Consider the following 16,868-nt stretch of genomic DNA (forward strand, 5'->3'; position numbering starts at 1 on the left):
CCAGGAAGTGCACGACTCGCACGGCACCGCCCAGACGTGGGAGAGAGAGAGAGAGAGGTTGGGGGGCAACAACCGCTACTCCGGGGACTCCGGGGACTCCGGGGACTCCTGTTCCTGGAACAACCCGGGGCTACGATGATGTGACCAGCAAAGTCGCATTTATTTAATTTTTGGCATTTTAGTTATTGTTTTTTTGCTTTGCTTTTGAGCCGTTGCGTTGGCAGCACTTTGGCAGCGCCACGTGCGTCTCACTGCGTCTCACTGCGTCTCACTGCGTCTCACTGCGTCTCACTGCGTCTCACTGCGTCTCACTGCGTCTCGCACCGTTCGGCACGCGACCGTCCGCACGGCTCGTGTTTTGACAAATCAGGAGTGCGTTCCAATGTCGCCCTTCCGGTTCCAGCGTGTGACTCGGTGTCCTTCGAGGGGGGCGGCGGCGGCGCAGTCTCTCTACTGGCGGCGCGGCCGGTTAAAAACAGTCGCCCCGTTTACTAAACGCTCGCACGCCTCTTTAGCTCGACCGAGCGAGAAAAAAAACTGAGGAAAACAAGCAAGGAGACGCGTCGGCACTTAAAAGAGGTGGCGCCTGAGACGGGGGCGCCAGGGGGGCCGCCCGGGACCGAGCGGGACCGCCCGGGTGGCGCCGTGCATGCGGCAACGCGACGGCCCGGTCGGCCGGACGTCGTCGCGGAGCCTGTGTCGCGGAGGACGTGGAGGACGTGGAGGACGGGGATGTCTGCGCGGCGGGCACTAGCAACACCTGGGCGTCGTGTTTCAAACGTGCCCCTATTATCACCCTGCCTGAAGCCGCTGAAGCAGCAAGCCTCGGTGCCTGTTCGCGACGCCGTGCGACTTGCGTTGCTGCATGATGGGGCGGCAAAAAGCGGGCTGGCTCTGTCTCGCTCGCTGCCCTCCGGGCCGTCGCATGGGTGCGAGAGAGACAGAGCGACGAAAGCGCTTGCAGAGGGCCGGCCTCGTTTTTTCGGAGGACGGATGAATTCCCCCGAGGATGTCGTCATTCGGCGTCGCGACGCAAACCGGGACGCGGCAGCAGCATGATTGGCGCCTTATTCAAACCAAACAATTGACAGCTGATGTCGGGGCTGAAGTCCCCCGACAAGAAGGCGGTGGAAGAAGCAGCCTTTGCCTGTGAATAATGCATTCGAATGGGGCTCATCCGAGGCTGGGGCACCAGTGGCAGCCCTGCAGGGCGCAGCACGCGCTGGAAAATGGGACACGACGGAAACCTTGGTCTCAGTGAGACACTCGCCTCTCTGTCTATCTGTCTTTCTCATACACGCTGGCCCGCCTGATGTTTCTAACCGTTTCTAAGTCCCGCTTAAACCTTGAACTAGCTAACTTGAATTAGCTACATACACGGCCAGTGATGCATATTCTACGCAGTAAAGTGTGAGCTATTCTGTTGTTTTCCTGTACGTGGCATTGCCGGGCATTGCCGCCGATGCAGTCCGTGGGGATTGACACCAAGCCTCCGCCTCGCCGCGTCGCTCTGATTATGAGCAGCCTGATTGGCAGTGCCGGGCCATGGCCGGGCCATGAGCTGCGGTCGTTCGACACTGGGCGCGGGGCGGGGCGGGGCAGGGCGGGCGGCACCGCCGCCGCGCTCACTCACGCGGTCCTAAGTCGTCGTCGGTGAGGGGAGGGGGAGGGGACGCGTGCGCGGCGGGGCGCGGCGGCGACACTTGGAGACTTCTCTGATTGGCCGACGAGCCCGAGGGACACGCCCCCACCCACAGCGCCACACAGCGCCACACTCCCCACTCGTCCGTCCGTCTGTCTCGTCCGTCCGTCCGTCCCGTCCGTCCGTCCGTCCGTCCGCCGCGCCGTGGCCGGACTCTTGCCGCCGTCTTCCCTGCCGCATCCTGCACCGTAAACGACGCGGCGTTATCAAATTCGGACATGAAGAACGAACACGGCGATGCAATTAGCACACACGCAGAAAATAATAATTAGGAAAAAAAAGATGATTTGAAAATGAGGGAGTTTGCGAGTCATACGCATCCCTCCTGCGTCCTGCAGGACCCAAGGGGTAAGAGCGGGCGGGGAAAAGGGCATGAAGATTTAATGATTTTGTGAATCAGAGAAGGACCAAATATGAGCAAGTGCGCGTTACACTGAATCCAGCGCTTTCGCGTAAAAATACGTGAAAATACTATCCGACGGGCATTGTTGTGTATAAATGATACGCTCGGGTAAATAGGCAGGGGGCTGTGCGCGGGGCCAGCACACTGCAAGCACGGAGGTTGCGGCGAGCTGAATAAAGAGGGAGAAAGAGAAGGAGAGAAAAGCCCTGGAAATGAAAATCTACGTGCGTGTGTCTGTGTGTGTGTGTGTGTGTGTTGTGTGAGAGAGAGAGAGAGAGAGAGAGAGAGAGAGAGAGTGAGTGAGGGTGTGAGTGTGTCCTGTGCTGCTCTTATTGGGGTCCCAGGGACGGGCATAATATCGTATCACGGCCCCTCCTCCCTCTCACCTTCAGCAGCGCGGCAGCCCCTGGGCCCCGGAGAGCCCCCGCGCCCTGCCCGCCCTGCCCGGCTGCGCCCCCGTGGGGCCCAACTGGCGACCGAATCAATCTGCCGATCCCGTCGGGCCGCAGCGGGCCGCAGTTGCTGCATCCCCTCCCCGACCCTCTCCCCTGCGGCCCTCCGGCGCTGCAGCCAATTCGGCCAGATAAAAAGAGGGGCCCCGAGGGCTGCAGGCTGCAGGGCGTATGAGATGGGATGAATACGGCAGCGCGAGGGCCGCTCCAATAACCGATCTAATTGGCGCTGCTGCCGCAGTGCTGCCGCCGTTTAGAGCCGCAATTGAGGCACTTTCTCCTTCTGCGTGAGTCACCAGTGTCACTGTCACGGCTGCGCTGGCTGCGCCGCGCCGTCAGCCATTCTGGCCATTCAGCGATAATGCGGGGTGGCAGCGCACGACCAGCGGACCAGCGCGTCAAAGCGAAACCGGAGCGCGCCCCGCCGTCCCCGCGCGCGAACAGCCGAGCCGAGCCGAGCGGCGCCCGAGCCCAGCCGAGTCCTGGGCAGCCGGGCCGCGCCGAGCCGGGCCGGGTCCGGTCCGTCCCGCAGCGCAGCGTCTCGCTAAACAAAAGCGCGCGCGAGGGCGGTAAAACAGTAGCACTCCACACACAACGGCGTACAACAGCCTGCAGCGGAACGAACAGGCGAAAACAGGACGCCATGTAGAATGTAGGTCAGCGCGGCGTACTCCACGACCTTGGCCCCTCATTACATTCTTTCAAGTCTTTGTCCGGAATCAGGTCGCGGCCGGAATGGGCTGGCCGGCCCGGCCCCGCAGTGGCCCCGCAGTGGCCCCGCGGGGGGCGGCAGGCGGCTGTGGTGGGCCGGCAGTGGCGGCCAAGGGGTTCTTGGGGCATTTGCATAGGGCGATGATGGTGACTTGGAAGAACGCAGTGTGGCATGCCCAGTGGCCAAACCACCGGGAGAAGGGACGCCTCCAGCCGAACGTCCTTTGGGTTCAAATACCGCTCCGCCCCAAAACAAATAGCAAGATACGTACCACACTTCACTTTTTCATCTGAGGACCATCTTTTTCGTCATTTTGACAACGTTTTCTCTGCGGGAGTAGTAGAATCTTCCTGCATGTACAAGCAATTTTTGTATTCATGAAACCTCTGTTCAAAGGGAAAATATTGACTGGCGACGAATTTCGTGTCCGGTGGTCCAGTATGGGGCTGCACTAACCTCATCAGAGCGGTTCGCGACGCTGTGCCGTGCCGTCGTGCCGTCGTGGCGTGTCCGTTGCACGCGATGCTTGTTTGCGTCTCCGAGAGTGACAATATTTGGGGCTCGGGGGCGTGGCCGGTGATTCATGGGCTGAACGGATCGGCGCGCCCCCACTCACGCGTGTCTTTTCATTAGTCACCCTCACAAGTTGCTGAGAGAGGAGGGGAAAAAATAAGCACGACAAATTCCAGCTCAGAGTTTTTTTTCCTCGCATTGATTTGACTGATCGTCGCAGCCACTGCTCCGTTGCAGAAAGTTGCCAATAGATGTCGCTGTTGCCAACCGAAAATCCCCTTGAACATTGCTCGGAATGCCCCACCCTTGACAACCAATATTCGCGGTACCGCGCACCGCCGTGCTTGCTTTCATTTTTGCCTTGGCGACTCGGTTGATATCTTTCTTTTGTTGGTCGGATCGGTCGGAACCACTGAACAGCCAGTTGGCCAGCCTGTACTTGGAAGACCTTGAGGGCGCGCGGGCGGCGCGGGCGGCACAACCTTTGTCCCTCTTCGGCAGTTGGTCAAGGACGAGGCCCACTGTGCGCACACTGTGCCCCACATAACGTCCACTTAGTGGCGGCGGCGACTTGACTCGCAAGGTGGTCGGTCGAGGCGTCTGATGAGAGGTTAGAAGGCGGGACATTCATTTGTCTCGTTCGATCCCGATTCACGGATTCACGGAAAGTGACGGCGAACCACTATCATCCTCCACTGCTGATTCGCAGAGTGTTGCCGTGGCGTGCGGAGACCTAAACGCAGGAGGAACGTGTCGAAGGCACCCATTCCGGACAGACTGCCTCTTTCTGCGAGTGCGAGGGAGACAGAGCGGAAGCAGCCACATCAGCGCTTGGAAGTCGGAAGACACATTAGCCGGCTCGGCGACCAGCTGCGAGCCGGCCAGCGAGGGTGACGATTTGACAAGCGCGCACACGCGGCACGCGGCCCGCGGCCCGCACTGACCATTTAAAGTTTAGAGCGAAACGGCGGCAGTAAACTTCCGCTCGATGAAACATTGCGAGTGTGGTCAGTGTGGTCAGAAAGTGGCGAGTCGGAATGAATGGGTTCGATTGATCGGCTGCGTGGGGGGCGGTGGGGCGGCAGCATTGGGGCGGCGGGTGGGGGAGCGCGGCGCGTGGCCTCGTGATCGCACACCGGCGATTTGGCGGCAAATATCCACGCCGAATTATGGCCTGGTCAAAGCGAATTGCACCGGGACGGAAACGGAATACGAAAACCACTCGATGTGACTCGTTGGCATCGTTTTCGCATCCACGAACTTTCAACTTTTTGTCCCGTCGCAATGGCATTTGGATTCGGCACGCCGCACTTACTATCGCACTCGCAGACAGTCGCCCGTCTCATTTCCGAAAAAGGACGCAGTGATATCTGGGAACAGAGCGGCGCGTGGCGCGAAATTTCCGCCGCCCAAACGATTAGGGGAAACGTGGCGACATTATTTCCGGCCGAAAGCTGGCTAAACGCGTCGCGCCGATCTGATGAGGGGGAGAGTGTGCGTGTGTGTGTAGGTGTGTGTGTGTGTGTGTGTGTGTGTGTGTGTGTGTGTGTGTGTGTGTGTGTGTGTGTTGGTAGCGGAAATGCTTATATGGATGGTTAGTGCTCGCCAAGTCACGCTGCTCAATGTCCTCCTGCGTCCTCTGTCTCTCTCGCACGCCTGGGGCGTTCTGTAGGGGTGGGAGAGAGACAGAGCGACGAAACGATCTGGCCCCTGCCGCGGTGGTGCCGCCCCCCGCTGCCGCGCCGCCGGCCGCGCTTTAGCCCCAACAACACGAGTCCACCAGTTTACCAAACGAATAGATAAAATTAGTTCCACGGAGGCTCCTGCTCTTGCTGAATTGGCCGGCCAGAGACAAAGGCCGCATCGGGCCGCATCGGGCCGCATCGGCCCACGCGCACGCACACGCACGCACGCACACGCACGCACACGCACGCACACGCACGCACACGCACACAGGAGCGCGGCGGCGGCGCAGTCCATTGGTGGCAGCCGTGGCAGCAGGGGGTTGGCGGAGTTAGCCTACATTCCCAAGGCCGTGCGGTGTCCAAAAACTCGACCGGCATAGCCACCCCGAGCCACCCAGGGTTCCCTTTGGAGCATGCCGCCAGACTTTGGAGGCTTGGTTCGGCTTTGCAGGAGAAAAAAAAGTTCCTTTCTGTCCAAAAAAAAAAAAAAAAAAAAAAACCACGAAGCCCTCCCACAATAAGCAAGACGTCTTGTTTTCTGCGGCGCTCGACGCGCAAAAATAAGACATGCAGGATGAGACTGGCTGATAAAACGCAGAGAAGGGAATAAAGTGTCGTGCCACAACCCCATTCTGTGATTGCATTTTGATTATTTCTTTTTCTGCCGGCTCCTCTTCCCCCAGTGCAGCGCCTCAACCCCTTCCTTCGTGCAGTGCTGGGGCGTGCTGGGGCAGGGGTGGTCCGCCGCCTCGCTAAATAATGTGGCCCTAGAGATAACAATATGATACGGTGTTAATATTCTCCGGCAACCCCTTGTTTACACTCAACTTATTCCAAGGGGTGCGACAATGCTGCAACATATGCGCTGGACTGTCATTTGTTTGCCGGATGCGCGCACAGTAAGCACCGCTACACTGGCAGAAACAGAGTCAAACTCTGGCGGGAAAACAATCCGTGTGCACTTTTCCGGGCGGGCGGCCTGTCGCGTCAACCCGTTGCGTGATAGTGCTGGAATGCTGGAATGCGTGACTGCTTTATTGGACACGCGTGGGAGGGCGCACTGGAGGGGCCGATAGCCACGCCAGGCTTGCCAACCTGGTTCCCCTTTTAGTGCCGTAATGGTGCACTGATTGCCTGCTGCACCTTGGTCTGCATGGCGGCAGGTCTGGCGGCCAGGCACGGCCAGGCAGGGTGGCAGCACTCCTTTATTTGTCGCCGTATCTTCGCCTCGTCGCGGACAAGGTGGGCAAGGCGAACAAGGTGGACAGGTAGCCCGGAGTCGCCCTGGGGCTTGTCCCCCTCATCCCCTCATCACTGCGGCAATTGACACCATTATTCCCGAGGCATCATCGAAGCCAGCGCAGCCAGCGCCCTGACAAAAGGGCAATCCAGTTAGGACCGCGCCGCCAGTCGGACAATGTCACTCTGCCACAGGCTGGCGGGAACAAAGGCGCAGGAAACGCGGCGGCTACCGTGGCGCGACTGGCGCGAATCTCCATGCGTCCCTGCGATCAAACATCAAACATGCAGCAAAAAAGTTCTAGATTTGCGTCGGGGAGAGCGAAGCCCAGAAGTCACGGCGTCGTCGCGGACGTGAGTTGAGGCGAGTCGAGAGAGGCGAGACAGGGGAATGTCCTCGGGATATTTAGCGAGCCATTACCTTTGATCTGTTTGTCAACCTGCCTCTGCCGCCGCGGCCGCCCGGGAGAGTGGGCACCGCCGCCGCCGCCAGCCGTAACTATCCGCGCGGAGTGAAGCCAGCGAAGCGCCGCAATATTCTGTTTGATTTTTCAAACGCGTCGGTTTGAGCGGCCGGCGGCAGGCGCGAGGCAGGGCACCGGATTGGTGCTCGCCTGCCCCCTCCACGCCGTCCTCGCCGTCCTCGCGCTCAGCGGCGCTCAGCGTCGCGTGGCACCGCGGCGGCGCTGGCCGTGGCGGCCGTGGCGCTGCTGGTCGGAGGGCCGAGGAGGCCGAGGAGGCCGAGGAGGCTCCTCGCAACATGGCGGGGCCCAGCGGCTGAACAGCGCTTTCGGCGCTTCCCTCTCGTGGGGCGTTCCGTCCCGTCGGGTCCGTCGGGGTGCGAGAGAGACAGCGCGACGTGCAGGGCACACAGGCCGGGCAGGCCGGGCCGCAATATCGGAGAATGGTGTTCATGGCCCCCATTTGGGGCGGCCGACGACGCAACAGCGCAATAGGAAGCGTGGACTGGAAACGAAGACAAATGACTAACGTGGACGTCTCAGCAGGCAAGGCAGCTTCACGAGAAGGCCGTGGAATGGAGGAACGAAGAGGAACGGAGAGGAACGGAGAGGAAAGGAGACGGAGAGAGGGACAAACAGAGGCAGGGGAGAGCGGCGGGAGGCTTTATACACTGGGGGTGTGGCCACATAAAAGAATCTGCAGGACTTTTGCCACTGAGGCGGCGAAGACGTTGCGCCAAGTGTGTGTGCGCACGCGCGTGTGTGTTCGTGTGATGACGTTGTTGGCAGAGGAGGGGAGGCTGGCGGCGAGAAAACGTACGAAACAAGAACTCGCAAGTGATAATTAAGCGTTCTTCATTTCATTACCCAGACTGCCCCGCGCGAGTTCTTTCATTCCGAGGAGCCCGGCGGTCCACCCTTTCCCTTCCCCGCACGCCGCGCGCCCACACTGGCTGGGTCGGGCTGGCCACAGCGTGGCAGCGTGGCAGTGTGAGGCGGATAAAGACCATCCATTCCTCCCTGTTGGCGCTGTTGGCGCTGTTGGCCCTCGGACCTCATTTCGGCCAGCGCCAATCCCCTGCAGCCCGGCCAGCCCGGCTGGACACGCCCGACAGCGAGGACAGAATCTAATCTTATCTAACCTTAACTTTACTTTAACCTAACCTAACCTAACCTGACCTAACCAGTCCGTCCTCTGACAGACACGCAGCCGGCCAATGCAGCCGAATTTGTTCAAAATAGCGTCGAAGAAGTCTTCCAGGTTAGGTGGCAGCCTGGTGGTAGCCTGGTGGCGCTGCTCCTCTTGTTCTTGTTGTTCCACTCCTCGCCGCGTGGGCGCTGGCGCTACGCTGTGGCGCCCATCCTTCTTCCAGCCGCAATAGCAAGCAATAGCTGTCCAATCAAGATTATGGTCCGCCGGGCTGACTGGCTGGCTGACTGGCTGGCTGGCTGACGGCGAGGGGCGGCCCGACATTATTTCTCGCGAATAGAGCCCCACCCGTCCCGCACCGCCTCTCCCCACTCAATTTCGGCCCGGCCCTCCCACGCGTTTATCTCGACATGATTCTCTCCATTCGGACGAGGCAGGGCCGACGCTCGCTCGGTTTGCTTTATTTTCTGCCAGATAGTCGGACGAGACTCGGCGTATCACTGGTGGGCCTGGTGGGCCTGGTGGGCCTCGGACCGATAAGGGGAAACTGATCTGCCGGCCGCGGCCGGCATGCCGAGCACCCCGAGACCCCCAGCACCGCGATGCAGTCCAATCTGTGCCGCCCAATAAAGATACAGTGCGCGAGTCATTGTCATTGCATCGAACACGTCGCCGTCGCCATCCCTTCAGCGAGGACAAAGTGTATGAAAAATCTACGGCGCAGTTTTGCCGCCAACTTCACTGCAAAATTTTCCGGAAAATCACGTTGAGCGCGGGGAAAGTTTGGAGGCTGGAAACGGGGGCCAAAGGCGAAGCAGCGGGACGACGCCGAGCAAGGGCTTTCTTCGCTCTGTCTCTCCCGCACTCGCGGGGCGTTCCGTGGGGGTGCGAGAGAGACAGAGCGACGAAAGCATTGTTCGGGGGTCCCGAATAAGGAGCTAGGCGAGGCGATGGGAAGATAGAGAGTCGGCGGCAATTCATTTCACATAACGTCTATTTAGTGAAGTCGGCCAAGTCGGCCAGGATTGCCCGCCCAGACGTCGCGGGGCGGGGCGGGGCGGGGCTCAGGTGGGGGAGAAAATAAACTGCGCAAAGACCTGCTGAGCTTATGTAAGCTGCGGAAGAGAAATGAGATAGTGCGGGGAGGGAGGACGGCGCGGACAGCCGGGCGGGGGGAGGAGGAGCCCGGGCGGGAGGAGGGCTGCTGGCTGGACGAAATCAAAAAGGCGCCTTTATGCTGTGAACCTTGTTTGCTGTGTCGCTGCGCCGCCGCGCCGCTGTGCCCCACGGCTCCACGGTGTTCCACGACTTGACGACCTGCTCAAGGGATTGGCCGGGGACACGCGGGATTGTCTGAGGAGATGGGCCGCCCCTCCCCCGCCCCTGGCACGCCCCGCAGCCCCATAACGCCGGCATCTCTTTCTCCTCATCCGCGAGCAGCAGCAGCAGCAACGAGGAGCAAGAAAATATTTTCTTTTATCACCTGTCCCGGCGGGCCGGCGGGCCGGCGGGGTGGGCCTGGCGCAGCGCTGCGCTGCCAGCCTTGGCGGGGTGGCCGTCGTGCCGGGGTGCGGGTAGGTGCGGGGGAAGGGAACGGCAAGGCGGCAGCGCGGCAGCGAGACGGCCGAATGAGCGTGGATCATGCGCGACTCGGCGGCACGCACGCGTAGCACGCGTAGCACGCGGCCTCCGGTAAGGCACTGCTTGAGCTGCAGTCTGCGCCCGTCTCTCTCGCACCCGCACGGTTGCGAGAGAGACTGTTCGAATCAGCATGCCGCGCCCGGCGCTCCGCGTCCTCGTCCTGCTGCTGAATTATTGAGCGTGTTACACGCCATCACCGACCCTGGTCTCCTCGGGGCGCGCCGCGCCTGCCTGCCTGCCTGCCTGGCGGCCCCCCAGGATGAATAAAAAAGGCGGGATTTGGTGGCCCGCCGGGAAGGGCTGATCGCTAGGGAAGGGACACGCATGCAAGTTTCAGTGCGGCCGCCGAGCAGGCCAGCAGGGCCAGCAGGGCCAGCAGGGCGGCGCGCGGCGCTCGGCAAGCTCGGCAAGCTCATGTAGGTACCCAACCAGTTGATCGTCGCGCTGCTCGCGCTGCCCTGTGTCGTCGCTCCCCTCCCCGCACAAGACGGCAGTGCAGCCCTTCTCCCCCTTGAGTGATGGTCCGCTCAACCCACCTAATCCGATAATCTTACAATAATTGTTTTTATGGCCGCGTCGCCGCGTACGTACCAGTCGCAGGCAGTCGCAGGCGGCAGCGTGCTGGAGACTGAATCCGACGCGTTCGGACGCCCCGTCTCTCTCGCACCCCTTCCGCGCGCCCCTTGAGTGCGACAGAGACAGGGCGACGAGGCGATGCTTCGGAACCGGCCGGCAGGCGAGGCATCAGGCTGCGCGGTGCTCGCGCCACCCCTTTGACCCTCCACCGGCACCACCGGGCCGTGACAAGCTGCTCCCGAACAGTGATTTCGTCGCTCTGTCTCTCTCGCACTCGTGGGGCGTCCCGCCGGTGTGCGAGGGAGACAGAGCGATGAGGCGCAGTTCGGAAACAGCCTGCAGACGCCTGGTGCGGGCACACGCGCACGACTTGCAAAATTAGAAACAAGGCCTCTCATCGGAACACGTCGGCGGCACCGCACTGCCCGAGGCCAGGCCCGGGCCCCCAGCAGGGACTCCTGCACCTCCTCCAGGCAGCGACCGCGCAGCGACGCCGGAAGCTTGTCGTCGGAGTGGATGACGGCGGCCGTCGCGAGGCCCGGCGCCAAGGCCCGCCCGGCGCCACCCTGGCAGTGCCTGGCAGCGCCGCAGCCGCGCAGGGAGTCTGCTGTGCCTGTCCCTCTCACACCTGTGCGCGACGCCCCCCGAGAGCGAGAGAGACTCGTCGACGAAACCACCCTGTTCGGAATCAGCCTGCCGGCGGCGCGCCGACAACCACGCAACTGCAGCCTGGGTCACCACAAGATGCAGTAGGTGACGGTGCAGTACACCAGTTCCCTTGGTTCCCTGCACCGCCATCTCGCACCATTTCCCGTCGCCGGTGGCTTATTTATTATTTACATAATAGGAAGGAAGGAAGTGCTGCTGTGGAGAGCAAAAGCTGTCTAGTCGGCCGGTAAAAGCCGAACGCCGCGTCCCACGTGTTGGCGGCGACACGCGACGCGCGACTCCGCCGGCCGCGAGCACCGCGACGACGCGTGACGACCGGGCCGCGGGCCGCGAGGCGCGAGGCGTAGGGGAGATAAACATTATAGCGAATCAAAACACAGGGCTTTGTTGTGACTGCCGATTACAATGGGCAATGACATGGGCGGGTGGCTGCCTGCACTGCGCGCACCATATCAGGAGGGGAGAGGAGGGAGGAGGGAAGCGGCCGGGTCACTACTATATAATGATGTTCCTCTCCCCTCATAAAATCGACCATGCATCATCCCGTGTATGATGCAGCAGCCGGCCGGCACCAGCCCTTTCGCCAGTTTGGAGTCGGCGCGAGCAAGAAAAAACGTGATTGAAATTGAATAAACACTGAATTTCACAGTCGTTTCTGCTGTTATCGATCTTGAGTATTCGTACAGGGATGCAGGGGCGGGGAGACGGACTGCGGGTTGAGCTCCGCGCCCCGCAACAGATGCTAATGACAGACTGAGCAATGCTTGGAGTCCCCCACCTCTTGACGCCCGTTTCTTGGGCCGGTGTAAGAAACGCGAACGTGAATCTGAATGTGGCCTTAGTGTCCTGGGAGTGGCGCGAGGCGCGAACGGGACGACGCGCAATCATGAGTTGCACAATGCGCACGCGCCGACGCGCCGACGCACAACGCACCCCTTTACAGCCTCGCCGTCACATTTTATTTCTTTACCATCCGTACTTCGATTGCATCTGCCTTTCGATATCTTTCATCGAGGCATCTTTCGATGTGATGCCTTCCCGTATGTATTGAACCTCTTTCCTTGCATGACCGACTTTTGTTTTCCATGAGGCGCAGAAGTCTCATGCCCCCGTTTTATTTGTCTACCTTTGATTGTCAGATGTGGTCAAATACGAGGAGAGAAAGGAGACAATGGAAGAAAAAAGTGCGAGTTGTTTAATTAACTGCGTGTATTTGAACACAATCAATTCAATAGTATATATAGCACATAAAATCACTTAATATATATTTTTCATACATCACTTCTTTGGTTTGACGATACACCAATAACAGAACAATCATTCAATAAAACATAGACACCCTCTCCATTCACCAACTAAGATTCTCAAAACACAAATAAATTACAACAAGGTTTTCCTCAATTATATATACACTACAACATCACATCAGAGTGGTAATGGCTACGCCAGCACAGGAGGCAGTGGAGGCGGGAACAGTACAAAGACGAGAAATTATAAAAATAAAACAAGGTAACGTAATGATGGAGGAATTGGTGCAAGTATCATATCACGTTTTTAGTTTGGACGCGCCGCTCCAACAGCGCTCTGCATAGCAGCAAGTTATTGCACGAAAAGACCTAAGCATTCCGACAATCGAAACAATCGAGTTCCAAAGGAACTGAAGGAGATCTCAGAAACACAGGCAATGCCGTCTAAGCTCTACGCCGTCTCGGTCTTGTAGGGCTGGAACAGCTTGGGCGGCTCGGGCTCGTGGTGCACCGTGACGCCGTTGTCGGTGATGGTGGTGGTACCGAGGCCCTTGCGATGCGCGGCGAGCGGTGCGGGCGGTAGGCTGGCCGAGGCCATGAGCAGCCTCGACACGGCCGCGGCCGACGACGACAAGGAGGGCGTGCTCAGGGTGGCCGAGGCCGAAGACGACGCCACGCAGTTGACGATGCCACACCGGCAGCTGCCGGAGCCGTCGCAGTCCTCGGCGGCGTCCGCACCGGCGGGGGAAGCCGCGCCGGGCGAGGCGGCCGTCGGCGACACGGTGGTGGGCGACACGGTGCCAGAGCTGTGCTCGGAGTGCGTGGGGCTGAGGCGGCTCAGGCGCAGCGGGCAGGGCATGGGCGTGCCCATGGAGGGCACGGCGGCGAACGGGCTGAGGCCCTGGCCGAGGCCCTGGCCCAGGGCGGCGCCGTGGCGCAGGAAGCCGGTGCTGGGGCACGGCGGCGAGCTGAGCGGGGACCGCAGCGGGGATACACCCCCGGCCATGCTGACGGCGGGCTGCGGCGCGGCGGCGGGCGTCGGGGCGGGTCGGTGCAGCGGGTGCATGGGCGGCGCCGCGGGGTAGCCGTAGCGCGGCAGCGACGATGGCGGCGGGGGGTGCGCGGGGTGCGCCGCGGCCTGAGGGTGCGCGTGCGGGTGGTAGTAGTGTGGCAGCGGGTAGGGGCTGAAGGCGGCCGCCAGCCCGGGCAGCCCACCGACGCCCACCCCCGCGGACGCGGCGGCGGCCTGCAAGATGGAGGCGGCCAGGGCGGGGTCCGAGTACACGGCGTAGGGCCAGGCCAGGGCCAGGCGGTTGCGCTTGTCCTTCATGCGTCGGTTTTGGAACCAGACCTGCGGAAAGAAGAAACAAAGCGTGCATTAGTGTCTAGGCACCACTTCCTTTCGAACGCGCGGCACACTGCGAGGCACCGCGTACCGCACACACGGGGCGCGGCAGCAAACATGGGCCGGAGGAGGAGGAGGCAGGGAAGGTCCGGGCGACGTGCTAATCATTTTACATCGGGACGTTTAACACTTTGTGGCGCGGCGCGGCGGGACTCTGTGTGTGCCCGTGCCGCCGTGGGCTACCGGGCTTGGCCGCCTGGCCGCCCAGGCCCAGGCAGGGCCCCTCCAAGACCATCATCGGCGCGGCTGGACCGTGCCACACACGCACGCACACGCACGCAGGCACACACACACACGTCGGCTGGATGGCTCCGCGGCGAGGCGTTAATGACTCCAATTGCCACCCGGGTACTAAGAGGCCATTACGGTGCCATGCCGCGCTGCTGCATGCCAGCATGATGCCGGGCTGCGTGTGGGCCGGGCGGGGCGATGCCGGCCGATGCCGGGGCCGAACAGAAAGGAGAGGACGGCCGCTCACCTTGATCGTGGACTCGGGGAGGTGCAGCTGCGCGGCCAGCTCGCATCGCCGCGGCCGCGACACGTAGTTCTCGCGGAGGAACTCCTTCTCCAGGCGCGCCAGCTGGTCGCGGCTGAAGGCGGTGCGGTAGCGGCGCAGGTTCTGCTCCGCCGTGCTGTTGCCGTTGCCCGCGTTGCCGGGCGACAGATCTGCAAAAAGACGACACAGGTTGGAGTCAGCGACAAGTGCCTCACGTTCCGAGATCTTCCGAGCGAGCCCTCTTCGCGGGAAAGGAAAGGCACAGTCCGGTCCCCACTTAGTCCCCACCCCACCCGCGCAGCGCGGAGAGTGCCGTTAGGACGGGGCGGCGGAGTGGCGGCGGCAGCGCGCAGACACAGGGCTAAAACAGGCATGTCGTTTGTAAGCGCGTCACGTGAGTGTCACCTGTGTCATGTGACGGCAAACAATTGGGAGAAACACGCCTTATGACAGCCGAAGCTGTCGCACTGCGCTTCGGACCCGTCACCCTCATCAGCAGGCCTGCCAATCGCCCATCACACAGACGCACACAGTGTGCCGCCGGTGCCGCCGTGTCCCGCCGTCCGCCCGGGCGTCTCGGCATCCATGAAGCAATAAAAGCAATAAAGGTGCTTCCTTCTCGGCCTCGCCGGCCGGCCGGCCGGTCGGGCACTGTCAGGCACCCGGTGGCAGGGTTGGGCACCGGCCGAACCACGGAGAAACACGGCGAACCGATTACTAGACCATGATGGATGGACGACTGTCCTTTCCTGTCGTACGCTCCCCCGATGTGCGAAGCATGCGAAGCCAGGCGAAGCGGAAGCGCTGGAAGCACCGCGAAGCGAGGCAGGGTGATAATGACCCGTCGTCACCGCGAGGAGCGTTCCGAGGAACGCCCCAAAAAACGCCCCCAGGAACGCCCCCAGGAACGCCCCTAGGAACGCCCCCAGGAACGCCCCCAGGAACGCCCCGCCTGCGTGCCCAGCCTGCTTGCCTGGAGTGGCTGGGGTATCGCGTTTCAATCCCGGAGACGCTAACTAATTTAGGTGGCGCCTCTGGCCCGCCTGCTAAGTAACTCCACTCGCCTGGCGCCCGCCCCGCCCCGCCCCGCCCCCGGTAGTAGCCACGGCGGTCCGTCGGCACCGTCCGTCGGCCACCCCGGAAGTCCCCAGCACGCCCCACACACGGACTGCGCGACAGGGAGTCCCTGACAGGGAGGCACGCGCTGCCAGCGCTGCCCTGTCGCGCTGTCCTCCCCGCGCCCTCAGAGCCCCATGAGTGCGACAGAGACAGCAACGGCAGGCCGTGCGGCAGGCCGCTCCCTGCTCCTCCCCTGCATGTGTCGGGTCGAGGGGACGCGAGGGACTCCGATAACGACCCCAATGGACCGCAAACCGATTAGCGGCTAATGACACGTCCGGACGGGGGCCTGCCGGTGTCGCTCAGTCCGCGCCGTTGTCGCCGTCCTGGCCGCCCGGCGGACACAGGACACGGCAGCGAATTGATAGCGCGACACACTGCGATCGCGAAGGCGCTGCCAGCTTGTCAGCATGCTTGTCGGCGCCCGTGCTCACCTTTCGAGTCATCGCCGGCCTTGCTGGACTTGGAGGGGCTGTCGCCGTCCTGATGCCTGGCGTTGAGCATGCTGTACGACGGCGTGGGCGACGTGGCGGACGACGACGACGTCGTCGGCGAGGTGTACGCGGGGGGCAGCACGTCCACGACGACCGGCGAGCAGGACGGGCTCGGGGTGGCCGAGTCCTGGTGGTGGTGCATCATGAGGGGGTGCTGCTGCAGCGCGGGGTGCTGCATGAGGATGTTCTTGGCCTCGTTGCTGTTGTTGTTGTCGTCGTGGTGGTGGTGGTGCGCCTTCAGGACCATGTTGTGCAGGCCGTGGAGCTCCAGCTGGCTGTGGAAGGACTGCATAGCGGCACTCCTCAAACACACTCACACCGCACTGACTTTGCACTAACACGCACTCGCGCAAGGGTGGTGATGCACTGGTAGGGATGCTTCCGTAGCACTGCACTGCACTGATCGAGCTGAGGGCGAGGACTGAAGTCAAGTGAAGCGACGAGACGAGAAGGACTCTCTCGGCTGCTCCGCCACCCCCACCACCGCCGCTCCGGTGCGGATAGGCTGGCTGCGGGCTGGCCGCGGGGCTGCCTGCCTGCCTGCCTGGCCTGGATGGCGGCTAACTGCAAGGATATAACAAGCTATTAGCGACGGCGCGGGGCGGGGTGGGGGCAGGCGGGGGAGGGCTGCGGGCCAGATCCGTTTACGAGTTGGAGACCGGAGGCTGCGAGGCTTGGCGGGGCGTGGCGGGGCGTGGCGAGGCGCGGTGGGGGAGGGGGCACGGCGCCGCGGTGGTGGGGGTGGTGGTGGGGTGGGGGCGGCGCGCCCAGGCGCGCCATTGGCCGGGGCGTCACTCCCGGGACGAGGCACGCTTGGCACGCGGAGGCACGTCGCCGCCCATTGGCTGTGGCGGGCTGCGGGCCGCGAGGACGGGGAGGACGGCCTGCCTTCAGGGCGGCCAGG

General features: G+C 62.1%; 1 protein-coding gene across 1 annotated transcript; it reads right to left on the minus strand.

The window, feature by feature from the left end:
• Nucleotides 1-12,394: 12,394 nt before the first annotated feature.
• On the minus strand, nucleotides 12,395-16,513 carry LOC117645770 (segmentation protein even-skipped). The gene is made up of 3 exons (XM_034386169.1): nucleotides 15,905-16,513; nucleotides 14,334-14,521; nucleotides 12,395-13,801 (listed from the first exon to the last, which is right to left on the minus strand). Exons 1-3 carry the CDS (start codon nucleotides 16,254-16,256, stop codon nucleotides 12,902-12,904), a joined length of 1,440 nt encoding a protein of 479 aa, XP_034242060.1. The 5' UTR covers nucleotides 16,257-16,513; the 3' UTR covers nucleotides 12,395-12,901.
• Between the last annotated feature and the right edge of the window lie 355 nt (nucleotides 16,514-16,868).

Source organism: Thrips palmi, unplaced genomic scaffold (genome assembly GCF_012932325.1).
Source record: "Thrips palmi isolate BJ-2018 unplaced genomic scaffold, TpBJ-2018v1 HiC_scaffold_19, whole genome shotgun sequence".
In the NCBI taxonomy this organism is placed as follows: domain Eukaryota; kingdom Metazoa; phylum Arthropoda; class Insecta; order Thysanoptera; family Thripidae; genus Thrips; species Thrips palmi.

Coding starts and splice junctions, on each gene's coding strand:
- LOC117645770 (XM_034386169.1), bottom strand. CDS start 16,256: ATGCAGTCCTTCCACAGCCAGCTGGAGCTCCACGGCCTGCACAACATG. Junction 14,522..15,904: donor GGCCGGCGATGACTCGAAAG/GTGAGCACGGGC, acceptor GTCTTTTTGCAG/ATCTGTCGCCCGGCAACGCG. Junction 13,802..14,333: donor TCCCCGAGTCCACGATCAAG/GTGAGCGGCCGT, acceptor TTCTTTCCGCAG/GTCTGGTTCCAAAACCGACG.